This window comes from Phalacrocorax aristotelis, chromosome 3 (genome assembly GCF_949628215.1).
Source record: "Phalacrocorax aristotelis chromosome 3, bGulAri2.1, whole genome shotgun sequence".
NCBI lineage: Eukaryota > Metazoa > Chordata > Aves > Suliformes > Phalacrocoracidae > Phalacrocorax > Phalacrocorax aristotelis.
The window spans coordinates 26,453,197-26,480,743 of record NC_134278.1 but is presented as its reverse complement, the minus strand read 5'-3'; the positions used below and the strand labels follow the sequence as shown (position 1 = coordinate 26,480,743).

The window sequence follows — 27,547 nt, the reverse complement described above, 5'->3', positions numbered from 1 at the left end:
TTTTTTTTTTTTAATTACGTTGAAACCCAGCTCGGCCGTAATCCCCGCTCTGGCAGGGGCGCTGGCGGGTCACATCGCGCCGGTCCACCGTCTCTTGCCTCACTCCCCGGCTATTGGGGGGACCCCATAAGCCCTCCCAGAGCCGGGGCCCGCCGCTGCCCTCCCTGCTGCCAGAGGACCGGCCTAGCGGCCCGGCCGGCTGCCGTCGCGGGGCGTTATCCCCCCGTAGGGAGCCCCGTTGCCGCCGCCGCCTCCGGGCGGGGATCGCCGGGGGCCGGGGCCGGGGCGGGGGGCGCGGCGGGCCGCGCCATGGGCTCGGCGGCCGGCGGCGCCCTCAGCGAGGCCGGCGGCCGCCCTGGGCCGCAGCTCCTCCGGGGCGGCGCTGGCTGCGCCAGAGGCCCGCGGTGGCGCCGCCGCCATTAGGGGCCTCCCGCGCGGCTGCCGCAGGCCGGGGCTTGGCTGAAGAAGAGGCCCCCGTACGCCGTGAGTACCGCTGGGCACGGCGGCGGCGGGACCGGCTCCTGCCCGCGCGCCCGGCGGGGCGAGGGCGGCGGGAGAATGGTTCTTTGGTAAAATAAACGAGCGGAGCGGGGTTCCTCGCGTGTGTCGGGGCCGAGGCTGGACACGGGTCACCGCCGCGGCGCGAAGGGCGGGCGGGAGCGAGCCACGAACCCGGCCTGGCCCGGCGGGCGGAGGGGCTCGCCTCGCCTCGCCTCGCCACCCTCCCTCTCACAAGTGCCCCCGAGGGGCTGATTCCTCCCGCTGCTCCTGACTCGGTTTTCACTTCGTGGGGCACCCCCGAAACCTTCCCTAACAAACATAAACAGCGCCTGCTGGGACAACAGCGATTGAAACCCGCGGCTTTAAGCCGCGCCTTTCTCAGTGCATCCTACCAGTAACACCTTCGGGTGATTGCCAAAGCACAGGACAGATTTCTGAAAGGCGCTTGCGGGTTGTTTACTGTTTGCGTTTCTGGGCTTTGGGAGAGAGCGAGCCAGTTTCACTTTCAGTTCTCGGCGCTTGCGGCCCTTCAAACGGGAGAGGATACTTTTAAAACATCCATAAGCGAAATAGTAAATTTGAGTTATACTCCCAGTCAGAAAGTCGGTTTGATACATTAAATTAGGCTTGCTGTTAAAGGGGCTTTGCTGGTTGATTTTTGTGGGGGAAAAGGTGAGGTAAAGTCTGGATACGTTGTTACAGAATGGTGAAAATAAGGCTTTTACTTTTTTCTGTTAGTATCAACACACTCGTTTGCTCCAAGAGAGTTCTGCAGTTTGTATTTACATCCTCTGACGATGTGAATTTGCCTAGGTTGTTGTTCTAGGCCAGAATCTTATCTGGATTATACATCCTGCAGCTCTGGACACTGCTTGTCAGGGACTTGTGCTCTTTTCAGTGATTTCACTGGGGCTCTGCTTAGGTGAAACAGTCTGCAGGCTAAGGTTTCAATATTCCCATAGTTGAAGGTGAGAGACAGCAGAAGAAATTAAGGACAGAACATAAATTTTGCAAAGTAAAATAAATTTTTAAAAACAACTTCACTATTAAGCTTAACAAGAGATGTTATAGATTTAATTAACCAAAGAAGACTTTATTTAGGTTTTGTTCAGTGGATTTTCACAGGTGGATTTGTGTTTCCGTAGGAGCCAAGTTAACTTCTGTGCATCCTGGCATGTTTTTTAACATGCGTTCCTCACTGATATTTTCTGATGCTTTTTTCCTCTCTATGTTTTTTACCTCCCCTTTATGCCTCAAAAATATTTCAATTAATTTGTCTGTTTTGGTCACGCTCAACAGCAGAGCTGGAATCGCAGAGATAATTTCTTACAAGTTTTGTGAAAGTCAGTGGCTGTGGAAAGGGCTTAAATTAGTATCCCCAGTAAGGAATAGGCAGTTATGTTTCCTACTTCATCTGTTCACGAGACATCAGACAAACAATCTGTCCATGATAGCCATTGGTGATTTTTTACTAGCAATGTCACGTGCTGGCAGTGTTACGCATCTTTTGTTTTGTTGCGGCTATCAAACACGAGGCAAAGAGAGGCTCCTCCACTCTGCAGTCACAGTCCCCGGGAAGGGGATGTGTGAATGGTAAGCCAGGGGCAGCATAATGGTCTGTGAACTGTAAGCCATCACATCTGTTATGATTACAATTTCAGAAACCTGTCATAAGGGGAGTATGTGCTGAAAAGCCCACAAGTCCCATCTGTTTCGATTTGAAGTTTCTGTATAAAATTATCTGTTTGGGTACTAATAAATACTACATTTTCGGACTAGGAGACCATGCAAGGCTTTGTTGTCATTTGAAATTTTCACCAAGGATCTGAATAGAGTCCTGGGAGCCAAGCTTCTGAGTTGCCATCCAGTCATTGGCTAGCTGGAGTAACCAAACCTTTTTAACCTGAATGCAGAACATTGCCTAAATGTAGCTTTATGCTGTGCACGTGCACAGCCTTAAAACCAGCCAAAAAGAAACTGGTAGTCCAAAAGGCTGTTCTTACAGACAGACTCTGTGTTCCTTGGCAAGTATTAGGGATTAGGTTGGTAGGGTGCTCAGTCGTGGTTCTCTGTAGTGGTATGTGGAGAGAAACGGGTACTGCTAGAGGGCAATTCCTCCTGCCTGTCTGAGACACAACCCAGTGTCTAAGATAGTGTTAGAGACATGCTGTTTCTTTTTCACACATGATGTGTAAAATTGTCAAAAGGTATAATAACATCATATTTCCTGATGTTTGTTTGTTCTGTATAAGTGTTAGTGGGACTGATAGGCTTAGAAGACCAAAAACGAAGGACCTTCACAACATCTTGCATCTGCAGGATTGTGGCTCTGCATTGGTGTCAGTTCAGAGTTCGAGCAACATAATCCCATTACTTCTAAAATCATAATTTGGCTTTGTGAAATAAGGCAAGATGGAGGAGAGATTTAAGGCTGCTGCAAAAAAAGTGGTGGAAATGCGGTTCAAATGCAGGTTACAGAAGGCAAAAGTCACCAGCCATGAATATTGCTACCCTCTCAGAGCTGGGGAAAAAGAGAATGCAGGGACCAAACCCTCATTGCAGGGGAATTCTGTTCTGTTCCAAATGTATGGTTAATTTACATAGAATAGACCACATTTGTTCTAAACTGAAGTGTAGGAAATACTAGCAACCACTAAATAAGGGAATAATGTCTTGTTTTGCTTTGTTACCTAGCAAAGATAGATATCTGTCTATCTAGCAAAGTTAGATATCTGTTGTTCACGCCGTGTCAGGACAAAAGGTGAGCTAGATAATCTGATGTAGCCACTTCTTGTAGAGACTGATTCATGCTTAGGGCTGCTGTGGTGAAATACATTCAGTCTTATCTGACATGAATATAGCATTCATCTTCTGAAGGTTTTGTTTAAGGGGATACATACGGCTGTATCTCTAGCATAGGGCCTTATGGAATGTCAGGAAATGGGTTTGTTTTAACTGATGGCAGTATGGCTTGTGAGGTGGTGACTTACATGTCTGACAATTTGGCTAGAACAGCTTCGCTCCTATCTTACTGTAATGCTTCTTTTTTTCTGATAGCAAACTGTATCCTCCAGCAATGAGACTTTATCCTCTGCCATTAGTAATGGTTTCTCCCATTAGGGCTGCCTACAAGCTTGCTGTAAAGTACCTCTAGCTTTCACTTCACAGTGGATTTGGGGAACGTAGCCAGTTACATCCAGGCTGGCCCTTCCTGGTGAGAGACCAAGATGTGTCTGTCTATAGCTTACAAGGAATATCTCTTGGAGGAGAATGGAGTATGCAAACAAGCAATCTCGGAAGGGTACAGAAATCAAACGGATTATGTTCTGTGCTTTCAGACCAAAGGCTAAGTCTTGAAAACATGATTCCTGCAACTGTTCACACTGTCCTGAGTGCTCTATATTTATGCTGCCACAGAAAGAACTGGTTACACTCGGAGGAGAAACACAAGAAAAACTAAGGACTGAAATGCGCTTGCAGCTAAAGTATCCTCATCATGAATAGGTACACAACTATCAGACAGCTTGGTGATGGGACCTACGGCTCTGTCCTCCTAGGGAGAAGCATTGAATCTGGAGAGCTAATAGCCATTAAAAAGTAAGTATTTTCATTTGTTACTTAACAATAGATGGTCCAGGTTTTTCCACTCTATGGTCTGCATCATCGTTTGCCCATGCTGGTTTGAGTACTTCACATTCTAGGCAACGTTTGTATTTGGAGTTGTGCTGGGGCAGCATGCAAAGCGCAGGTTCCTTGTATCCTCCAAAGTCCCAGCATAAGGGAAAGACGGTGAGATATACAGGCTTACTGTAACAGCACTCTCCTACTGTGTGCAGACAAACATGTATTGTGTACATTAGAGTATTCTGCAATGCTGCTTTGGACTCTGCAGCCCTTTCCCTGCTGCTTACATGGAACATACGTTTCATGGTCTGATTTCCAGCAGAATGTCAATACTGCAGTGGTAATTAACACAATGGATCTCATTGTCCATTATCTGTATCTTTATGTGCTATTACATATTGGTCTTTTCAGCTTAAGATTTTCTTAAAATTCCATGAGAAATCCAGATTTTCTCTGCCGCTTCAGCAGTGAGCTCAGTTTGTAAATGGCTTATTTGTCCTAGTTGTGGTAAGTGACAGCTGTAAAGCATTGCAGGCACCTTTCTGAAATACCGACCATGACCCAGGGACATACTGTCAAAAGAGCTTTCATTACAATACTGTTTTGTATGAACAGTCAATAGCTGGCTTCAGCAACTTTCTAAATCCTCTGTGCCAAAGGTGTTTTTCCTGGATCAAACCTTGCCAGAGGCACCTTTGTTTTTCATTTTGCAACATGATAGGAAACAAAAAATTTCAGAACAAATCAGAAGATGGTACTCTCTCTGTGCTCTTCTCTGTGTTCTTCTCTGTGTGTGTGTACATGTAAGCCTTTGTCCTGTTGGTCCTAAAACATGTGTGAAAGAACTGAGTCACAATCAAAATGCATATGAACAAATAGGACCATATGTTACGCACAAATACTGTGTTCAGAGTTATATTCTGGCTTAGGGGAAAACAGATCTGCCACGCAGTTTGTTTCTGTTAGAGCAGAGTTGCTTATAAGCTTGAAAGGAAGGGCAGAATTTGGAAAGCAGTTGTTGGCATGATGGATGCAATTTGCAAGGGAGGGAGAAGCATGGGGAACAGTAGACATTGGAAAATGAAGAAATACAACTTAGAGGGGAAAGGTATTGAACTTACAGCAAAATCAAAATACAGAGAAGAGGAGCAAGAAGAATATGACAGCACTGGAGACCCAGTGAAGTGATTTAGTTTGTCTTCATTGCATTTGTTTCAAAACTTAGTCTGAGTTGTTCATAACTGTCATAACCCTTATCCTTTTTACAATTAGACTCTACTCCACCACATTGTATACTGGAAAGAAAAATAGCATGCCCTGACTTGTTGAAGGCTCTGAAATTTTTGCAGCAATATATATATGAAAAAAGGCAATCCTGTGTAGTAGTAATGCTTTTAAATTCTGTTAGAGTGTACTTTGTCTAGGGATGTCAAGTTTTTTGACAAAGGAGATAACACATTATATTTTGATGGAAGAACTGAATTGTTAAGATGTGATGAGACTTGTGGGTCTAAGACCAGCTGATGTTGACCAAGTATTAATCGTTTTTCCCCCTCTACTATTGTAGAATGAAGAGAAAGTTTTATTCCTGGGAGGAATGCATGAACCTTCGAGAGGTTAAGGTACTTGTTTCATTCAATAGTTGAATTAAAATTAGACGAGCCCTGTCAGGTTTTGGGGTAACATCAAGTTCTGTCCACCCCTTTTATCAAATACTCCCCCAACATAAGCTGTGACATATGGCACTACAGGTCTGTTTCCTGGCTCTGCATTTGAATGGGGTGTCTGTAGTCTCATAAAAATTCTTATTATAATTCTGTGGTCTTACAAAAGGTTACTTGGTTGTAGAGAGCTGCTTCCTCCTTGCAGTGAGCAGTGAGTGAGTGAGAGAGCTTTCCTATCACAAAACCCGGACTTGATTGGTGTTTGTTTTTCAGAGCTTGAGAACACATGCCCTTTGCTCAGCAGTAACCTTTGTATGTGCAGTAGTTTCTTAGAATCATAGAATGGTTTGGGTTGGAAGGGACCTTTTAAGATCGTCTAGTCCAACCCCCCTGCAGTGAGCAGGGACATCTTCAACTAGATCAGTTTGCTCAGAGCCCCGTCCAACCTGACCTTGAATGTTTCTAGGGATGCGGTCTCCACAATCTCTCTGGGCAACCTTTGCCAGTGTTTCATCACCCTCACTATAAAAATTTTTTTCCTTATATCCAGTCTAAATCTACACTCCTTTAGGACAGTTTCTGGGTAGTTGGTTTGGGGACAGACATTTGGAATGAAATTGCGACACCAGCAAAGCTTTAAGGGTATGTTCCAAGGACCTCCCTTAATTTCTAGTCTTTGCCATTACTGTTGCAAACACGCAGGAGACCTATGTCACTTTTCTTACAGTTCCATGTATTGGTACTATGTTGCTACAGCAAGAATGAATGTAGAATACAGTGAAAATCTAAAGAGAAGAGATAATGAAGCCCTAGGAATGCTGATTTTGGCTGGGATCGAGTTAATTTTCTTCACAGCAGCTTGTATGGGTCTATATTTGGGATTTGTGACCAAAACAGTGTTGATAACACAGGGATGTTTTAGTTACTGCTGACCAGTGCTTGCATAACCTCAAACCTTCTCTGTTTCTTAAACTTCCCCACCAGAGAGTAGGCTGGGGCTGGGCAAGAGGCCGAGAGGGGACACAGTCAGGACAGCTGATGCCAGCTGACCAAAGGGATATTCCATATGACATCATGCTCAGCAGTAAAACCTGGGGGAAGAGAAGGAAGGGGGAGATGTTCAGAGTGAGTTTGTCTTCCAAGTAACCGTTACACATGATGAAGCCTTGTTTTCCTGGAGATGGCTGAACCTGCCTGCCCATGGGGAGCAGGGAATGAATTCCTTGTTTTGCTTTGGTTGTGTGCACAGCTTTTGCTTTCCCTATTAAACTGTCTTTATCTCAACCCATGAGTTTTTTCACTTTTTGCCCTTCCGATTCTCTCCCTCATCACACTGGGGGGGTGAGCAACTCAGCTGCCCCCCAGGGTTAATCCACAATACTAAGGAAGAATTTCCAGGGTTATATTTAGTCCTGAGTCTAACCTGACCATTGCCAGTGTAAGTACAACAAAGAAGAATATGAATTCCGCCACAAGTACAAAGTTACTTCTAGAGAAAATGCAAATGTTTTGGTGCCTACTGTGATGCCAGATAGTGGGCTTTTGATTGACTGGTGCGTTAAATTTATACGTATACTGTATACTTATCTGGTAATACATGTCTTTGTTCTCAGAGCTGTCTGATTATTTAAAATATTGAAGAATTTATGAAGCCAAATCTTCTGCATCAGTAAAATAGTTTTTCGTTTTTCATTAGAGTAAGACCCTTGTAAAATCCTGTTTGTATTTTCTGTTTCTAGTCTTTGAAGAAATTAAACCATGCCAATGTAGTAAAGCTGAAAGAAGTTATCAGGGAAAATGATCATCTGTATTTTGTGTTTGAATACATGAAGGAAAATCTTTATCAGTTAATGAAAGAAAGGTATGTAACAGCATCACCTGTTCCTGATATAAGTTAATTATTTGTGTAATGAACTTTTAACACCCCTGTTACTTTCCAAAGGACTTTGGATCATTTTTTTCAGGCTTAGATCATTATGGCTTAAAGCTGTGTGTTGCAGTAGGAGCCGTGGCTGTCACCTTTGAGCATATCCCAAACAGTTTAGTGAGAGTTTCCAGTGTCTCTTCCCACATTAGCCTGGCAGATAAGTAGGGCACTCTTTTGAGAGTTAGGAACTGTGGACTTTTAACGCCTCACATTGTGGAGGCATTGAACCTAGAACTTTTGGATTCCAGGTAAGTACTCCGACCAGCAACGCTTTTTCTGTTAGAGGGTGGTATCACCACCGCTTCATTTATGGCTGCCTCAAATAAATGAATAAATAAAAAGTGGTTGAAATGGTAATCATGAGGGGTCACATCTGGATTGCTTCTAGCATTTTTTTTTTCCTTGCAATTTGAACTGGTATATCCAAAGACAGCCTATTTTATGTGTCAGCATTCTCAATAAAATACAGCTTCTTGATATTTGCCAGAGCATTAATATGGTCTTATTTTTAGCCTTTGGGCCATGACAGCATCCCCCAGAGGATAATTTGGGGCAAAAAAGCTCCCTGCTTTGAACTGTTCTCTGGGGTGGCCATTTTCCATCCTCCCTCCTTATGAAAACAAAAGGGCAGGTGAATGTAAAACTGTGCTACTCATTCTCTGCAGTTTAGCTAGGCCTTGGACTGGTTAGACATTGTATAAATCAAACCTTTAACAATGTGATTTATTTGCTTAAGTCTTAGTTAAAATTGCCGGTCTTGCTGGAAGAGACTGGAGAGGAAAAATGATTCTCTTTCCGCTGTAATTAAAAAAGTAAGCAAGCAAATATGAAAAGCTGACTCTCGTAGCTGATTTCACCACTGAAATACATGATGGTCATGTTTTTTGAGGGGAGTCAAGCTCAGAAAATTGAATAAGGCCCAGGCCATCATCTTTATTCACTGTTAGGCTCTTTCTGAATAAAGTTGTCCCTGTTTTCCACCCAGTCCATCTCTGCTGTGTTTTGGCACGAGAGGCAGCTGGTACAGAGATGTTTGATCCGAAACCCTTGGTAAGAGGGGCTATCTTTAAACCGTCTGCCATGGCTGATCTCACCTGAATATTGTGAGAAGAGCCCCTTGTTTTCAGTAGTAGCAGATGAGACACTTTTTTCAGATGACACAATAGAAAGAAGTAGCACATCAGGTGTTAGATAATAACAAGGGAAAGTCAAAAGTATGGCTTGTGTACGCTCTAGAAGAGTAGCCAGAAGAAACTGTGCATGAAAAGCACTAAATTAACACAAACCTTTTTTGTCTTGAAGAGCATGCCTCATGACCTGTACATGCTGAGGTTTGCTCTGTTTGGCCAATTTTCTTTTTCTTTTTTCCCTTCTGTTTTTTATTCCTTTTTTGATTCACTGTCCCACATAGCCTTAACATGACATCACATAGTCTTAATATAACGGAATATGGGTGTTCTGCCAATACTGTGTAAATTTCCTTGGAGAACTAAACTACCTGAGAGTGCCTAACGTATCTAGCAGTTTTATTGTCATTGTTACCTTTTATCTTTGGTTCATTAGATACCATAAGCTCATGTGTGAACGTAATCATTAATATTTATTTCTTCCCTTTTATCCCACAGAAACAAACTGTTTCCTGAGTCAACAGTTAGGAATATTATGTATCAAATCCTGCAAGGGCTTGCATTTATCCATAAGCATGGTAGGTTATGTTTTAGCTATAAATATTTTTAATTAGAGCAAGATAGTGTCTGTGTAAGTTTTTCATGAGTACACTAACAATTACGTTACTAACTTTAGTAAAGGGTGTGATCAAAAGAATGGCACTATATGGGAAACTCAGATTACTGAAAATACCTACATTTTATAGTTGCCTGATATTATAGTCTGGAGGCTTGCTCAGTTCTTTTTCTGTAGATTTCTACTTTCTCAAACTGGCAGCTGGCCACTTTCTAAAACTGATCTGATGTTAATGGGCACATTTCTTGATAGGTTCAGAGGTCCCTGAGATTGAGAATAAAGGAAAAATTACTCTTTTCTCAAGGTACACACAGATAATCTGAATATAACACACATTCTCTGTAATATATACTTAAGGAAATAAAGTCTGAGTGACAAGCAGCTTTCACTGCATGGCCTTCCAACTATTTTTTACAATAATGTTAAAAGCTAAAGCTGGTGTACCAGCCAGTAGTAACAAGGCCCACCTAACAAAAAACCCACAACTTTAATGAAACTTCCTCACCCTGATTTGCTGCCCTCTGCAATTCTGCCTGGTAAATACACTGCAGTGTATGTTGCTGGTCAGCTCTCAGGGTTATCAGAAGAGTGCTAACATCAGTGGCCAAAGTCCTGGAAGTGGAAGGCTTGTAGGACCAGCATCTCAGTTCATTTGAAGAATGCATTAACTTTGTTTTGCAAAACATTTTCAAGCTAATGGCTTTATTCTCTATTCTAATGCAGCTTGGATACTCTTCTGAAATGAAACTAGAAATTCCAGTCTGTTCCAGTGAGATACAAGATACTTAAAAACAGAAAAAAACCCAGAAAAATAATATGATTTATTTGCCAAAAACTAAGGTCACCTTGTCTTTAATAAATTGTCAGATAGATCACAACCTTTTCGAATCCCTTTCACTGCTGTTTAATTTACTGTAGCTATAAAGAATGAACAATTTTGTGTTGAAACTGTCTTGTTCACTGACCTGCCACACACTAGACTGATATCTCTGCCAAGATGTTTCAAATCTGTAGATGCAAAGATCTGGAAATTCATGGCAAGCCTGACAGGATGGTCTTGTGGCTCACAGTGTAAGACTGGGTGTCCCAAGATTCTCTCTGCAACAGGTCTGGAAAAATGACATGAACTTTTTTTCCCTCTCTTTATTTACCCATTCTCCTCTTGTATGGCATAGAAATGCTTGTCAAGTAAACTTTTTATGTTCATTGTCCATCCAAACTCTAGGCATATTTTCATATTTGAATACACGATCAATTGCTCCTTGTACAAGTTTGCTGTGAAATAAATTGGCTCAAAAGCATTCTGTTGGAGCATTGCATGTCTGTGGAGCAAAATACAGAAGTGGTTGTACTAAACGCTGAAAACAACCTTGATTGATCTGTCTGGCACCTTCCACAAGGGGGCAGTAGCTCAAGCTGCCACCAGAACATCTGCTTAAAATTCATAGGAAGGATATAATCTGCTGGTTGGTAAAATTAAAGCACTATGTCTTTCGCACTGTGTCATGCATTAATCTAACAAACAGAAGTTAATATAGTTATACTGGAAAATGTAGACACATCTTATGTGAACATTTATTCTGTTCTCTGCGGGTGCATATTCAAGGCCATGGAAAAAACTAAGCATGTTGGAAGGTCTCTGAAAAGGAGGTGATAGAGCTCTAGTAAGGTACTACAGAGGGAGCTATAGGAAAATGGTGGTCTCAGATGCTTGCAAGAAAGAAGCATAAGGACAAGTTTTCCAGACTAAGAATGGAAGCAAATTTCAGAGACAATAGTCAGTAATACTCTAGCCCTCTTCCCTCATTTGTATTGAAAGACCTCTTGCCAAATGCTCATTTGTGATCAAGTTTTCCTAAATGCAGAGAGCTCTAAAAAAATATGGTGAGATCCTCTGTCTGATAGGGCGATGAGTAATTGAGTGCTTGCAGATTATTATGTTCTCAGATGTCAAAAGAAGTTTCAATGTGCAAAAAAATTACCTCATGTTATAATTAGTATTCTGTTTAAACAAACTTTTGAAGTAATTTTTTTATGTCTTCATTGGACAGTTTCAAACAAATTAGAATGAAAGTAACATTAAAATGGTGCACGTTTTTTTTATGTTAAAGAAGTGTCACTTGAAAGGGAGCTATCTGACTGAATGCTCTGAATTGTTATAAGATAGTCAACTTGTGTATACTGTTCTTCACAGTCTGACTGAACAACCATTTTACTGACCAGCTCCGTTGATGACATAACACTTCCAACTCTGTGTTGTGCTATTCAAGCTTCAGCAGTAAGAACTGAAGCAAAACAATCCAGGTGGAAAATAAAGGCTACGACTGGGGTGGCATTGCAATGCACATCAATATTTCATTTGAATTTTAGGGTTCTTTCACAGAGACTTGAAACCTGAAAACCTCCTTTGCATGGGACCAGAACTTGTGAAAATAGCAGACTTTGGCTTAGCCCGAGAAATCCGATCTAGACCTCCTTACACCGATTATGTATCAACAAGATGGTAAGTGCTAGTATTCACCTACAGCGTGTGAAAATTATAATCGAGCCTTTAAAGTAGAGCACTAAATCTATGCTGAATGTAATACCTCTTTTGATGCCTTCTCTTTGTGAAACTTATTTAAGCTTGACATAATCTGAAAAGCTTCAGTTAGTGCAAGACAGTTTACAGGTGGCAGCAGCACAGGCACAAAGAGGGAGCCTTTTAAGGCAGGTGGGATGTGCTGGGATTGCTGCATGTCAAGAAGGCATAGGAAGTTTACCAGACCTTATGTAGGTTTTAATTCTTCATTCTAGAAAAAAAAATCAAGTCTTATGTATAGGATAGGAGAGAATAGGAGCTTTTTAAGGGATGTTTGCTCTTAACAGAAAAGAATGAAGAGCTGAATGGTTTCATGTGTGTCTGTTTGAATTGTGTTGATTGCTGGGATTTGTTTCTTCTTTTTTTTTTTTTTTCCCTCTTACAGGTACAGGGCTCCTGAAGTCCTTCTGAGATCCACCAGCTATAGTTCTCCAATAGATATTTGGGCTGTTGGTTGTATAATGGCAGAAGTTTACACATTGAGGCCTCTTTTCCCAGGCGCCAGTGAAATTGATACTATATTCAAAATTTGCCAAGTCTTGGGAACGCCAAAAAAGGTAGCTAAGGTGACATTCCACACTGCAGCAATGCTAGAGGTGTTCTGCAATCCTGAATGGCACAATAGCAGTAAGCATTTAAAATAATCCATTTTCACGCTTACTGCTATTGTATGATATTGATCTCGGTTATAGTAAACTAAATTAAAACTTATTTTCTGTGAAATAAGAATTATGTAATTATGCTATAAAACCTGACATTTAGAGGAGGAGAAATAGAGCCTGAACAGCAAACAAAGCCATTAGACTGTAATTTCATTAGGCAGAAATTTCATATTCTTTTGTATATTGTGTATAAACCTATGGTTTAAGAGGCTAGAAATTGGAATCGTGGCAAGACTCCTATCTCCTGATTCCATTTGTGCCTTTGACTTAGTCGGATGTAAAGCAAGACTTAACGTCTCACCAGAGGTTTGAGGTGGAAATTTCTAGTGAAATTGTTAATATAGTCTAGAGTTAGCCAGACACAGTCTATTGCTGAGAGGAGAATATATGCTAGTGTACTTAGGCACTATGGTATTTTACAGCTGAACTTTCTTTGTGATTGGAAATCTCATTCTTCCAGAATGACTGGCCTGAAGGCTACCAACTTTCAGCCTCCATGAATTTTCGCTGGCCTCAGTGTGTACCTAACAACCTAAAAACCCTCATACCCAATGCTAGCAGTGAAGCGGTGCAGCTCATGAGAGACATGCTGCAGTGGGACCCCAAAAAGCGGCCAACAGCTAGTCAGGTTTGGTTTTATTTTCTTTTTCTCTCATCTGTGTATGACGCTTCCTTTCACTGCAAGACACGTTTTATAGACAGTCATTTGACGGTTGCTCAGGAGTGCACTTCTTGGAAGGAAGAAAAGCAGAAGCAAAGAACAATTTGCAAGAGAAAGGGGAGTAATTAAAAGAGAGCACTCAATATTTTGCATGCAACATCAGATGCATGAGGTGTGTGCTCAGTGATGAAATATGTGACTGCGGTGTGTATAAGTACACCTCAATTAAGTATAATCCAGTCACTGTGAATAGCAGCAGAGTGAAGGTAGGAGGTATGGCGAAAGGGTGTGATGCCATTCTTTTACTGATATTGATATGTGTCACAGAATCATGGAACAGCTGAGGTTGGAAGGGGCCTCTGGAGGTCGTCTGGGCTAACCCCCCTGCCCTACACAACATGTGCCAGTGCTCAGTGACCCTCAGTAAAAAAGTGTTTCCTGATGTCAGAGGGAACCCGTGGTGTTTCAGTTTGTGCCCATTGCCTCTGGTCCTGTCACTGGGCACCACTGAAAAGAGCCTGACTCCATCTTCTTTACACCTTTCCTTCGGGTATTTGCATGCTTTGATAAGATCCTCATGAGCCTTTTCTCCAGGCTGAACAGTCCCAGCTCTCTTAGTCTTTTCCCATATGTGAGGTGCTCCAGTATCTTAGTCATCTTTGTGGCCCTTCACTGGACTCCCTCCATTATGTCCATCTCTCTCTTCTGCCGGGGAGCCCAGAACTGGACACGGCACTCCAGGTGTGGCCTCACCAGTGCTGAGCAGAGGGGAAGGATTACCCCCCTCAACCTGCTGGCAGCACTCCTGCTTATGCAGCCCAGGATGCTGTTCGCCTTATTTACTGCAAGGGCATATTGCTGGCTCATGTTCAACTTGGTGCCTACCAGGTCGTATTCTGCAAAGCTGCTTTCCAAATGGTTGACCCCAGCATGTGGGTGTGCATGGGGTTGTTCCTCCCCAGGTGCAGGACTTGGTATTTCCCCGCTGTTGAAGTTGATGAGGTTCCTGTCAGCCCATTTCTCCAGCCTGTCGATGTCCCTCTGGATGGCAGCACGACCCTCTGGCTTATTGGCCACTCCTTCCAGTTTCGTGCCATCAGCAAACTTGCTGAGGATGCACTCTGCAGCACCATCAACATTATTAATGGAGATGTTGAACAGTATTTGCCCCAATATTGACTCTGGGGTACACTGATACCTACTGGCCTCCAACCAGACTTTGTTCGACTGATCACTACTGGCCTGGCCGTTCAGCCAGCTTTCAATCCACCTCACTGCCTGCTCATCCAGCCCAGTGTTGGCTGGATAAAGCTAGCTTATGCAAGGCAGTTTGCAGGGCAGTTGCAGGCTCAATTGCACTGTAGACAAGTCCCAACATCCTGTACACAAGCATATCAGTATTGCACATATAACGTTCCGGTTGATGTTGCTGACGGTAGCCACTGATTTCAGGTATCAGTACTGTAGTGGTAGTACCCAACTAATGAAATGAGCAGGGCACCTTTTGAAAAACAGATGTGATTCTGGGTTCAGATCTGACTTGACCTCAATAGGACCGTAGCTGAACCTTTGTGATTGTATCAGACCTTCAGTACAAATTGTAATAAAAGGCTTTAAAGCTAATTAAAGCAGTTAAAACGTAAAATACATGAAGAACTGTCAAAGGTAATGAAAAGCAAAAAATACTGACTATAACTTGGAATTAAGAGCCATTAACAAATATTTTACAGTAAGGTACAAATACGGTGAGGAATCTGAGCTTTTAGATGCTTTTTGCAGTGAGAGGTCTTTGGGAAGGGAAGACGAGTATACCTGAAACAGAAAGAGTGGCAGAGATTAATTGACTTTACTGACAACTCCTTAATTACTTGTAAGGCAGGATAAAGATACTTTTACCAACACGTCTTCCAAAAAAGAGAGTGTCTAATTTTCATAAGGGTTTTATTTATTTCACTTGATTCAGTCTTGGAACTGGAGAATGGAAGAGATTGCATGTCTCTGGGGTCATTCAAGTCTTGATGGCTGAATCTATAATGACAGGCATGCATATGTTTGCACATACGCATGCACACACACACACAAAGAGACAGCCCATAATGAAATGTGCCTCTAGATGCCATATATCTAGATAAGTATCTGACTTCTGCAGGACCTTTTCCTTTTGTCCAAGTCCACAGAGGATTTCATACCTTGGTATCTGTTGAAACTTTTCTACTATTGCAGCATTATTCTGAAGTGGATTGTGCTCACTAGAATCTAGTGTTGAGATGGGTCTTCTGCTGTTTCCCACCTCAGAAAAGAGGAAATTAAATTTGTACCGTCACACAGGGCTAGGGTAAGTTAAAAACTTTGGTTTCCTAAGTTGGATCCTGACAGCTTCATTGTGTTTTAGGCACTTCGATATCCGTACTTCCAGGTTGGGCATGCCCTGGGTGTTCAGGAACTAGGAAAACAAAAGGAACTGCATAATAAATCGTCTCTGCATATTAAACCTGTCCCTCCAGCACAACCCCCTCCAAAACCTCACGCCCGCATTTCATCAAGGCCTCTTCAACAAAGCCAGTCTTCTCAGCACTTGGTGTACCCATGTAAGACAGACAACTCTGGGGCTGAGCATGGTAACTACTTACAGGAGGACAAGTCTAACCAGGTTCTTCTGCCTGCAATTCACAATAAGGTTCCTCAGCAGGTAAAAGTCCATCTAGCGTAAAATTATGCTTTCTGATATACTGCCTGATTTTTCCTCAATTGTGTTTCTTTTTCTTGTTCTCTTTCAAGGTTCTTATACTTTACTAAAAGGACAGGAAATGGGAATAAAGAATAGTTACACCTTTCTGCTAGAAACCAGAAGTTACTCTGTTGAAATCTAAATCTAATTGCTATAAAACAAGGAAGTTGATTTCTCATTTCAAAGCCATTTATGCTTCCCTTTGTTGTAAAGGACTACTTAAAGGATGACACTGTGATTTCATACGAGTGAAAAGGATGTATGGTGGTCAGAATACTAATGGGATTGATGTCAGAGAGAAAAGTATTAAGCTAAATAGTAATGAAATGAGGGGGAGGGGGACTACTGCCTTCATCCATTTAAGGCATCCAATTTCTGTGACTGAGAATAATAGTCCCTTTGGGCTTCTGTACTGGCCATGAAAAACAACAGATTCTTCTTTCAGCGTAAGAACCTACTATTTCTCTTGGGAGACTGGATTCGTATGATAGATGACAAGAGCAGACAGTGCAAATGTTGCTGCTAAGTGATCAGTCTTAAGTAGGGTCTGTATTGGCCATGTACAGAGTTGCACAAAGTTGAAATGTACTGATGAGCCTAAATGGCTGAAGAGACACAGATTTGTGCCTATGCTGTCCCACAAGAAAAACATGTTTTATAAATGTCTAGGCACAGGCTTGTAGAAACATGAACGTGCATGTGGTTTTATACTCCCAAGATGGGTCAAGAGATAAAAATTGAGCACATGCTAATTGTTTGGGAGGTGTATAGTGAAATGTAAGTAGAATTGGAATTGAGACCTAAGAAATCTATTCTTCTGTCAGTGCAAGATACTTCGTTACATGATGAAATGTAGAAGATACATAATAATGTCTACAGGCTACAGATTGTGTTCTTAGCATGCGTAATGAAAGATCAGGGTTCTGTTGTAACAGCTCTACTACCACTATTATTCTTTGAGACAGGAAAAAGAAGTCCTCTATGTTCCTGTCACCTGATTTATGGTGTAAGTGCGTGGGTTTGTTTCTTTTCAATCTTTATAACAGAAAACATCTGCTGGGACTGAGAATATAAATGGTGAACTTAAACCAAAAGCTAGGCGAAGATGGGGACATCTTGCTAGAACAGTGAAGAGTTCTGAAGACTGGGATGACTTGGAAGACCTTGATTTCAGCTCATCCATCACGAGGATGGACTTGAAAAACAAGAAGAGGCAGAGTGATGAAACTCTTTGTAGGTAAGTTGGTTTCTTTTATAAACGTGTGCTAATTGCACTTACTTCCTTAGGCTGTGCCTCTTTTTTCATAATGTTGTTCTTTACACTTTCTATGGATCTAGAAACATATATGCAGGCCAGTAAAGGACATGCAGCTTGTCTCTCGCTTGCTTTGCCTCAGCTGTTTGTTGAATGCTGACCTTTGAATTGCAAAACACTTTTTTATGGACAGTATACCCTCCTATACAGTATACCCTCCTATCCTCCTACCCTCCTTGTTAATTTTTCACCACTGATAATGACGCTTAGCTTAAGTCCTCCCAAGTTAATCTTTGAATATATACTTTCTATTTCACATATGAAACATTTTGACATATTCCATTCATATAAACTGTTCTAGATGACTCTAAGCTGCAGTTTCTATGGACCATACAGTAGAGGAAAACTTACTGAATGATTTATAAAAACTTTAAAAGGAACTAGAAGCACAAATCTGATTTTCAGGGGCATTTGTATGGCTTCAGGCTGAAAATATTGCCTGTTGTCTCTGTGTTTATGCTGTAGCAAACACAGTATGAGGAAATGATTCCTGGAGATGGGATGGAGATGAGAAGGCCAACTGTGGATAAACATATGCTGTAAGAATTGGACTAAGGGTAGCAATTTTTGGGTTATAGATTTGAAAGCATTTTGGACCTGAAGCCTTCGGATGCCGTAGGCTCTGGCAGCAGTGCACCGTCCCATGTGACCTTTCCACGGCAGGACACTCCCACATTGCGAGTTTCTGCAGCAAAGCAACACTACTTGAGACATTCTAGGTATCTACCTGGTTAGTAAAAAATACTTATCTCTTTTTCTTCCTGTGATTCCAAGAGCAGTATGAAATAGTCATTGGTACATTAGGACAGGATTGTTGGTACTTCTGCCTCCCGCTGGATACTCTTTTATACTTGGAAACATGTTAGAAAATGTCTGCTAATGTGCCAAGCTATTCCCTGTTTCCCTAAGAAGGATGAGGCTGCTCTTCTAGACTGGAGAAGAAAGTGCCCTATGTTTACCTCATGAGTATATTATACCATGAACAACAGAAGCTAACTAATAGTAGCAATATGCTTTGCTGTAGCTTGGAGTTAAATAGAATGCAAATCCGTGTTGCTATAGAGGAGTTGCATGCCTGTCTTCATGTTAACCTCTGCTATACTGAGACCAGCACTGGGGCAGGATGAAGTACAGGAGGTGGACAGTATGTCTACCTGTATTTAAAATGAGCTGAATATAAATGCATTCTCTTTCATAATTTCTGTTTATAAAGGGAGTTCATTTACTTGTAGTACTAATACTTCAAAATTAATTAAGTAAACTAGAAGGTATTGCAAGTGCAAGGTCCTGCACCTGGGGAGGAACAACCCCATGCTGGGGGCTGAACTACTGGAAAGCGGCTCTGTTGAGAAGGACCTGGCAGTGCTGGTGGACAGCAAGGTGACCATGAGCCAGCACTGTGCCCTTGTGGCCAAGAAGGCCAGCAGTATCCTGGGCTGCATTAAAAGGACTGTGGCCAGCAGGTTGAGGGAGGTTACCCTCCCCCTCTACTCTGCCCTGGTGAGGCCACATCTGGAGTGCTGTGTCCAGTTTTGGGCCCCCCAGTTTAAGAATGATGCGGAACTGCTTGAGCAAGTCCAGCACAGAGCTACCAAGGTGATCAGGGGACTGGAGCATCTCCCTTATGAGGAAAGGCTGAGAGACTGGGTTTGTTTAGCCTGGAGAAGAGAAGACTGAGGGGGGATTTCATCACTACCTATAAATATCTAAAGGGTGGGTGTCAGGATAACAGGACTAGGCTCTTTTCAGTAGTGCCTAATGACAGGACAAGGGGCAATGGCACAAACTGGAACACAGGAAGTTCCACCCGAACATGAGAAAAAACATCTTTCCTGTGAGGGTGGCAGAACAGTGGAACAGGCTGCCCAGGGAGGTTGTAGAGTCTCCTTGCCTGGAGACATTCAAAACCCACCTGGATGCGTTCCTGTGCCCCCTGCTCTGGGTGTGCCTGCTCAAGCAGGGGGGTTGGGCAAGATGGTCTTCAGAGGTCCCTTCCAACCCCTCCCATTCTGTGATTCTGTGATTCTGTATCATAATGTTAAACTCAGTCTTTTCTCCTGGAAGAGTTAATTTCAATGTCTTTCAAATTCGTTTGTTTAAATAGAGTTTTGGTAACTAAACTAAACACAACTAAAAGTTGTGTTACTATAGGAGTTTATAAAACACATTGATCCCAAGGCTGCTTTTGCTTTACCATAAATTGTGAGTGCATCCTTGCCTGTTAGTTACCCTGCTTAAATATGGGATGTATATTAAATGCAAATAATATGTGGTGTATGAACTCTACTGCAAACTGTTTGCACAATCCGTGGTTTCAGTCGATACACCAAAGAACAGTACAGTACTGTGAGAAATGTAATGTACCATTATTTGCCCTCAGGTTATCTTGTCACTGTTAGGCTAAAAGCTGTAAAAAGTTGTGTTTGACATGAAGCATGGATTTAATTTATGCAGCAAGGTTCGCCTTCTGTGACTTGAGAACGTTTGTGGCCTTGTCCTGTCCCTTGACATAAGCAGCCGTTGATGCTGGTGGAACTACTTACACTATCACCTTTGCAGGATTAGGGCCTGTGGCTAGTCATAGCACTCCCATATGAGAGGTTGGGAAGTAAACCAGGGGCATGTTAAGAGTGAAAAGGTTTTGTTTAAGTTCACTGAACTGGACATCTGCTCTAAGATTGTGCATCAGACGGAATGAACGCAAGCCTGTGTAACAGCAGAAATTTCAGCGTGGTAATTTTTGAATTTTTGCCATAGGAATAAGCACAAGGAATAGCATAGTCTCCACTTCAAACAAAGAGTCTCTTCCGCCTAATCCCTGGCCCAGTTCCGGTTTGCCTGGGAAAGCTTCTGCTTTGGGAGGAAGTGTTAACAGGATGAATTCAGGTAAGAAGCTATTTTTAACATTCTGAGAAAAGATAATAGGTGATGTCTCTGCAATTCCAGACAGCTGTATTTTGGGGATCACCCATTTCTAACACGTGGTCAGCTCCAAAGATGTTTGCCAGCGTGTATGTTCTTTCTGTCAAAATTGGTTATGAGCGCCGTTCCTTGGATTTGGAGACTACCTTAAACTGAAACATAGTAATTTCTTCTAATAAATCCCCAAAAGTCTGGTTTGAAGTACCACATGCATAGAAGGTTGGACAGCTTAGGTCTGTTCAACCTGAAAGACTTCACCTTGCCTTCAGTTTCCCTCGTAAGATTTTGTAAGTCATATTTTCAGGTTTCCAAGTTATTTTAGCCCAGCTGGTGCATAAATGACTGTCACAGAGGAGGAAGCTGGTCTAAATTGAACTAGCCATACACACCTCTCTTGTTACGTGAATAAAGCAAAGTCTATCATCCTTGTGTTTTTAATTGATGCTGTTTAAAATAATGAAATAATTGTAGCTTTAAAAATTTCAGACAAAAAGCAAAACTCTTCAATTTTTGTTCTTCAGGTTTTTGTGGCTTTTGGTATTTCAGGTATTTAATCCTTATTATTTGAAGTAATTAATTTGTAGATTTTTACGTTAGATTTTACCAGATATACTTAAACACGTTGATGTTTCTAGATTGTGTCTATGTACATAATTTACTGTCTAAATCTTCCTTGGCTTCAGGTTTTCATGTGATGTCACAGTTCTGCAGTGCAGTCCTTGTTTTGCATATGCTGTTATGAAAATGTTTGAGAAAATTTCTGTTGAATCTTGGCCCAAAGAAGCATTTTGGGCCTTTAGAAACTCTGGTTTAAAAAAATAAAAAACTTAAAATGTTGGGTGTAATTTAATCAGAAAATTGTTCTTCAAAGATTCAAGATGGGAGGATGTTGTAAATGGCTAAACTACATGAGAACCTTTATATACATAGCACATGTCTCCTTCCTGGCTCTTCTACAAGTTTTTGCTTCTTTTGTAGCTGCATAGGATGTCATTAGATTTTTCCCTTTTTTAGTTATTACCATCTTTTTCCACAATATGCTTTGCCGCTGCTGTACTGCTCTAGTACATTATAGGCATATGTGCGATGGATCCGATCTGTGCATGCTAACTTGCTTAGTGTCCATCTGCGCTATGACTCCAGGCTTTTTTATCTGTAACTATTTTTGTTCCAGTTTCTACAGTTTGTCCTACAGGCCAGTCAGATCTGTTCCTGCTCATCTTTGGGACAAGTTCTATAGCTGACTTTCCAGATCAGGAACATGAATCTGTCCCAGTTTATTAAGTTGGGCTCTTACTGGGTTCAGTAAGAGCTTTGTGTAGCAGCAGGGCCTCAGACTCACTGCATAGAAATGAAGAGTGTGTACATTCATAGGACCCAGTTGCTGAAAGTCAGACAAAATAATTACAACTGAAATGATGAGTTTTAAAAGGTTTGAGAAACCTTGAAAGAGCTGAGATGTCACGGAAAGCAGAAATTGCCTAAGAGTACAAGTTGTACCTGTTCTCCATTCATCTTTAGTGCAGTCTGATGCCAACAGTCTCCTGAATGCAGGTCTATCTAGGATCTGTGGATTTCTAGTCTCCTCAGTGAAGTTCTTGTTTTCATCAGTCCATGGTCAGACTGATCTTGAGTATGACCCGTCAGTGCACACCTTTGTCATCTGTTGATAGCATGGGAGATCCACTGTGTTGAGCTCAAGTGTTCCTTGCCATTTCTTTCAGGGCCCATAGGATCAGGCGGTCTAACTAGTGGTTATATCCCTTCATTTCTGAAGAAGGAAGTAGGCTCTGCTGGGCAGAGGGTTCAGTTAGCACCGGTTGTGGATCCGTCTTCTAGTAAGTATAGTACCAAAGTTGTCTCCTTACTCTGGTAATACTGTATATATGCAGCACTGAAAGTAAAGCATCTTTGCTTTACTTTATTTGTAATTATTTGACTGACTGGAACTACAGTTTGTAACAGTGCAGAACTTCATATGAAGGAGGATTTGGTTTATTTTTACTTTGTTTTTAAAATACGTGGTTTTATCCACAGCATATTTCAGTGGGACCTTAGCGGGTGGTGTGAGAACTGGCACAGAATTCATGCTTGTCAAATCAATGATAGAAATACTCCTTGTCTAAGGTTTTAGGGATTGGATCCACTATTGTTTCACATCAGCAAATTCTATTAAAAAAGGAGGCTCATTTCCTGAAGAAATAAGGAGCTGGACCTGCAATACAGTTGCTGTTCAGTGTGGACAGCTGCTCACTGAACCTTTATCTCGCGGCATTTTCTTTTGTCCCTTAGATTATGCTTCTCTGAAGTCAGTAAGAACCCATCTTGGACGGCCATCATTCAATTCACCTACCAAAAGCACACCAAGGTTAATGCCTGTCCCACCACCAGCTCAGCCGATCCATGGGCGTGTTGACTGGTCTGCGAAGTATGGTGCTCACCGGTGACTTGTGGAAATACTCTCTGAACCAGTGTGTGTTTCCCGTGAAATGGTGGCTAACATGAGACAATTTGATACTGTTTTATATACCTGTAAATTTAAAAGAAACAGATCTTCTATGAATGAGACATTTTGAAGGGGTTTTTTTTTACTTTTATTTGTATTAATTTGAATGCAATCTTGTACCTTTTTGTATAAAATTGTTTTGTTATATAATTGGGTCCAGTTATTTTCATAAATCTGATACATTTTGTATATATGGCTTAGGGGGTTTGGCATTTTTATATGATAAATTTTTATAACAAACTTTTTTAAAATTTAACTTTTCCTTTATTAGATTAACCTTTTTTATAAAAGTGGATTAAAAAAAGCGAAGTGGTGCAATATTGCAGTGGGAGAGAAGTACTGAGGAAGGGGCATTCATTAGGCATTTTCTGAAGTTTATGTGCTAAATGAGGCTGTATAATTTCAGTGATGCCACGTCTTGATGCCACGCTTCTGTTGTCCGACACTCATTTGCTTTGTACTGATATCAAATGAGTGACTAACAGTCTATCGAAGCTCTCCTTTGCAGTCACGGAGAGACTGCTGAAAGTCAGTGGGAGGCTTTTTTTAATTTCTTTTTGCCTTTGAAAGGTTTTTGTTGGACTGCTGCCCAGCTTTCCACCTCCATTCTTTTGTTTTTACCAAATTTGGGGAATCTTCATGTTTGGTGAAAGGTGAATACCCTTCTGTAGATCTGTTTTCTGACACGGCGCTGTTTCATCCTGCTTCAAAGTTGCTTCTTGGCTTTGTTCGCTACGACACAGAATGTGGACCTACCTCTGTTAAATACATTTAAATGTTCTAATGATTTCTAAGGAGAAAAATCACATTCTGTTTCTTCTTTTTTTGTTGCTGTTTGGAATATGAGATTGAAGACATGTTTAAGACAGTATTAAGAATTATAAAGCTGGTTTCAGTGTAAAAAAGTATTAGTGACACGCCAGCAGCAGAGTTTAAGGAAACAATATCTATGCAGCTGACTTACTTTTCACAACTGTTTTAAATTACTTTTGGGAACAAAAAAAATCCAGAGGAAATGAGTCAGTTTAAGCTCACTTCAGTTCTTCTTCACTTCAATACATCTTCACTGACAGTGTGAAGAATATGTCAGCTTTCATAAATTAGGCCCCCAGGCTCTGCTGGGAAAAATGGGACCTTACCTGGTCCTGCTGAAAAACCTTCTAAAATTGTGGTTGATCTCACAGAAACTGATACAGCTCTTTGAAGAGCAGTTTAACTCAGTTTATAATAGAAAATGAATTACCAGGTTATAGAGAAAAGAAAACAGCCCCATTGCCTGGTTTAGTTCTGCACTGGAAAGGAATGCCAGGGTCCAGCCATCAGCAAAAGGTTCAGCATCTGGCTGTTCCTGCACATCCTTCCACAGAAGGAAAATAACAGTACAGTGCTGTGGGAGAACATCTTTTATAGCTGCATTTTGGAACAGCACCACCAAAGCTGAAGCACGCTGTGAAAATGCATCTTCCTGCAGAAGCGTACAGAAATGCTCACCTTTCTGAGCTCGTTCTACAAACAGATCAGGCAAATCATATATTTATGACTTAAATCCAGTCTAAAGGGATCAGAGCAGGTATGGTTCTCAGCATCCGCCCACGTCAAGGGAGCTGAATGGCTAGTGTATCCATGAGATCCTCTTTGTGGGACCTGCGGGCACCCGCAAGGGGCAGCCGCTGTGGACTGGAGGCGGGGAACGCATGCTGGCCTTTTCAGTACTTCCCACAGCAAACGTGTGGGACTCAGAGGAAGCTGCACCCTGGCGTAGGCTGCTGGCTCAGTGCTACGGGGGGAACCGCCAGGAGCACTGGTCACTGTTTGCTTTTATGGACTCAGTCTGCAGTGAGACAGTACCAGACAAAAAGGGAGCAAAAGGGTCTAAGCATTAAAAAAAAAAGTATGCATGTAAGACTTGCATGTGCCAAGGACACACTGTGTGTTCAGCTACTCCGTTATTTGTTCATAGCAAGTACTAACTCCAAACTATACCAAGCTGCTTCCAAAGCAGTGATGCCAACACATAGCAGTAAAATAAAGCAGCCGTTCGATTTCTAAAGCACACACTGACTGTGTCTTTGGATAAGAGGAAAGGGAAATATGTCTATTTGTGTTAGAACTGGAAAGATAGTTGTTTCTCTTGGTGGAAATAAATATCTGTATTTATGTCTAGATATCATTTAATTTATTTTATCACTGAATAATTGGTCTCAAGAGGGAACACCCTGAACCTATTCTAAGTATCCCTAGACCTAAGTAGGCAACTTAAGTAGTCTGTTCCATACGCTTTATTCCTACTAGCAGAAGCAGGAGACAAATGAGTCATGAGAATGGGCTGCTGAGGCTTGGATTCATCCTGCCTAACCGCAGGCACCTAAGCCCGGTATATCTCCTTCTTTCCCAAATTAAAGCCTTTATTTTGGGGAAAAAAAGCTAATAATCTTGATATTCAGAATCACTTCTGCTAGTTTTATCTGAGTGGAACAGAAAATTAGCTAAGTGTGATGGCAGCACTTGTAGCCTTTACTCAAGCGAATTCCTACTGAAGTTGGAAAAAGTTCTTTCTGAGTAAGGACTGAGCTGACTGAGCTGTGTTTTACTGCGCTGCCTCGGTGTGCAGTACAGATACGGAAAAGGTGTAGGTCTTTATTATCCTGAAATCTGGACAAGCAGCGTATCTGAGAATTTATCATACATAACCTACTACTACTTTGTGTTTTAGTATTTAGCAGCATCTTTATGCAAAATGTTTTTAGAATTCTACTGTTTACATTTTCTCAGGCTTATACATAATATATAGTAATGGCCGTTGGAAATAAAGGAGCCTGGCAGCAGACTCATTCACCTCTGTAATCCAGATTTTCTTAAAAGTACTGTGTAAGTGCCATGATGTTAGCAAAAAAAAACCAACGCAAACCAACAACCCCAAGCCAGAAAACCCACTTCCACGGTATTTCTGTCTCTAATAAGGCTGTTGATATGAGTAGGATGTTCCATAATGTCAGGAGGAAAACATATATTGAAAGAACATTGTTGAACTTACGCGGAAGGAGCAGGTGGAATTGTCAGCGCGAGTAAAGAAATAATGATTCTTGTTTATTCAGTGGTTTTGTTCAAAAATGTTATAAATGTTTGTTTCATTCCTTCTGTGTCACGTCTCCTGCCCAGAATAAAGTTACTCTTGAAGAAGTATTGACTGACTGGAGTCTTGATCTTTTGTACAGCCTTTAATAAAAGCACTTCAATTTGGTGTTTGTTTGTTCATTTAGTTGTGGGTTTTTTTTTAAATAAGCCTTACATGTGGTGCCTTCTCGGAGGGGTACTGCCCGCTGGCCGCTGTGCTCTTTCTGCAGGGGATTTGAGACTAAGCATGTGATTTCTGCACTATACCATGAGCCTCGTGTAAAGCTAATAGTTTAGTCCTTGGACGTCAACTTCTCTGAAACTAACTGCAATGCTGAATTAAAACAGATGTATAACACTGCGGAAGGATGGGCAGTTGGACTAGGTGATCACTGTAGGTGCCTTCCAACTGAAATCACAGAATCACGGAATCATTAAAGTTGGAAAAGACCTCTAGGATCATCAAGGCCAACCACCAACCCAACACCACCATGTTGCCTAAACCATGCCCTGAAGTGCCACATCTATATGTTTTTTGAACACCCCAGAGATGGCGACTCCGCCACCTCTCTGGGCAGCCTGTTCCAATGCCTGACCACTCTTTCAGTAAAGAAATTTTTCCTAATATCTAATCTAAACGTCCCCTGATGCAGCTTGAGGCCATTTCCTCTTGTTCTATCACTAGTGACCTGGGAGAAGAGACCAACCCCCACCTCACTACAACCTCCTTTCAGGGAGTTGTAGAGAGCGATAAGGTCTCCCTCAGCCTCCTCCAGGCTAAACAACCCCAGTTCCTTCAGCTGCTCCTCATAAGACACGTACTCCAGACCTTTCACCAGCTTCATGTTCTGTTCTGTTCTATAATTGTTCTTGACGTCCTGTGTCACCTCGCCTCAGCCACCTCCCCCTGCTTTCAAGGCAGTAGAAGGTGAAGACAGCTGATAACTTACAGACCCAGGCCTTTCGCTAACTGTTCAAGTGGGCTTAAAATGAATTGTACAGATGATGAACTCAGTGGAAAACACATTGACAAAGTGCAAGGATGCTAGATAGTAACTGGTGGGTGTAAAGTGAGGAGCTGAAGGATTTGTGGGTGACGGGGGGGGGCTGGAATGGGGAGAAGTTATAAACTGATGCATGGGATGGAAATAAGAAGTAATTGGAATTCTGCCGCTGCAGAACGAGGGATGCAGAGTTTGGAAAACGCTGTTTGTGCGGGTTGAAGTGGTGCAAAACAATGGCAGACTGCCCCATGCAGTGCCTCACTTGGATGTGTCTGCAGTCTTGGAAGCTTGACTACCCTACGTTCTCCTACAAATGGACCTTGAGCTTGTTTGGAGGTTCTAGCAGGGGAGCGCAGCTACCGTATACCCTTGGACCGATGAACGGTACGCCTCTATCGGGGAAGGTCGTCCTCTTCGACCGAGCGCGCAGCTTCGGGAGGGACGCACATGGAGCGGTGAGGGAGGAAGGGGACACCCGCCTAGCCAGCCAGATCAGCCGAATCAACCCTGGCGATCAATGGGGTGACAGATGTCGCAGCCAGATCGCCCTCACATCCAGAGCTCCGCTGCGCCCGCGCCGCTATATAAGGCTCAG

The 27,547-nt window shown here is 42.1% G+C and overlaps 1 protein-coding gene across 3 annotated transcripts; it reads left to right on the top strand.

Moving 5' to 3' along the window:
- The first annotated feature begins 336 nt into the window (after positions 1-336).
- CILK1 (ciliogenesis associated kinase 1) lies at positions 337-26,017 on the top strand. Of its 3 annotated transcripts, XM_075086965.1 has the most exons (15): positions 398-483; positions 3,919-4,098; positions 5,693-5,747; positions 6,774-6,914; positions 7,529-7,650; positions 9,342-9,421; positions 11,830-11,962; positions 12,426-12,597; positions 13,163-13,330; positions 15,756-16,052; positions 17,138-17,328; positions 17,985-18,136; positions 20,164-20,292; positions 22,053-22,166; positions 22,621-26,017. In XM_075086965.1, the coding sequence occupies exons 2-15, from the start codon at positions 3,998-4,000 to the stop codon at positions 22,773-22,775; spliced, it is 2,010 nt and encodes a 669-aa protein (XP_074943066.1). In that variant the 5' UTR covers positions 398-483; positions 3,919-3,997; the 3' UTR covers positions 22,776-26,017. The 3 variants fall into 3 exon arrangements, with proteins under 3 accessions (XP_074943068.1, XP_074943066.1, XP_074943067.1); XM_075086967.1 differs by lacking the exon at positions 6,774-6,914 and having other exon boundaries at positions 337-483; XM_075086966.1 differs by lacking the exon at positions 398-483 and having other exon boundaries at positions 3,858-4,098.
- The last annotated feature ends 1,530 nt before the right edge of the window (positions 26,018-27,547 follow it).

Coding starts and splice junctions, on each gene's coding strand:
- CILK1 (XM_075086965.1), top strand. CDS start 3,998: ATGAATAGGTACACAACTATCAGACAGCTTGGTGATGGGACCTACGGC. Junction 16,053..17,137: donor ACAATAAGGTTCCTCAGCAG/GTAAAAGTCCAT, acceptor TCTTTATAACAG/AAAACATCTGCTGGGACTGA. Junction 20,293..22,052: donor TGTTAACAGGATGAATTCAG/GTAAGAAGCTAT, acceptor CATTTCTTTCAG/GGCCCATAGGATCAGGCGGT.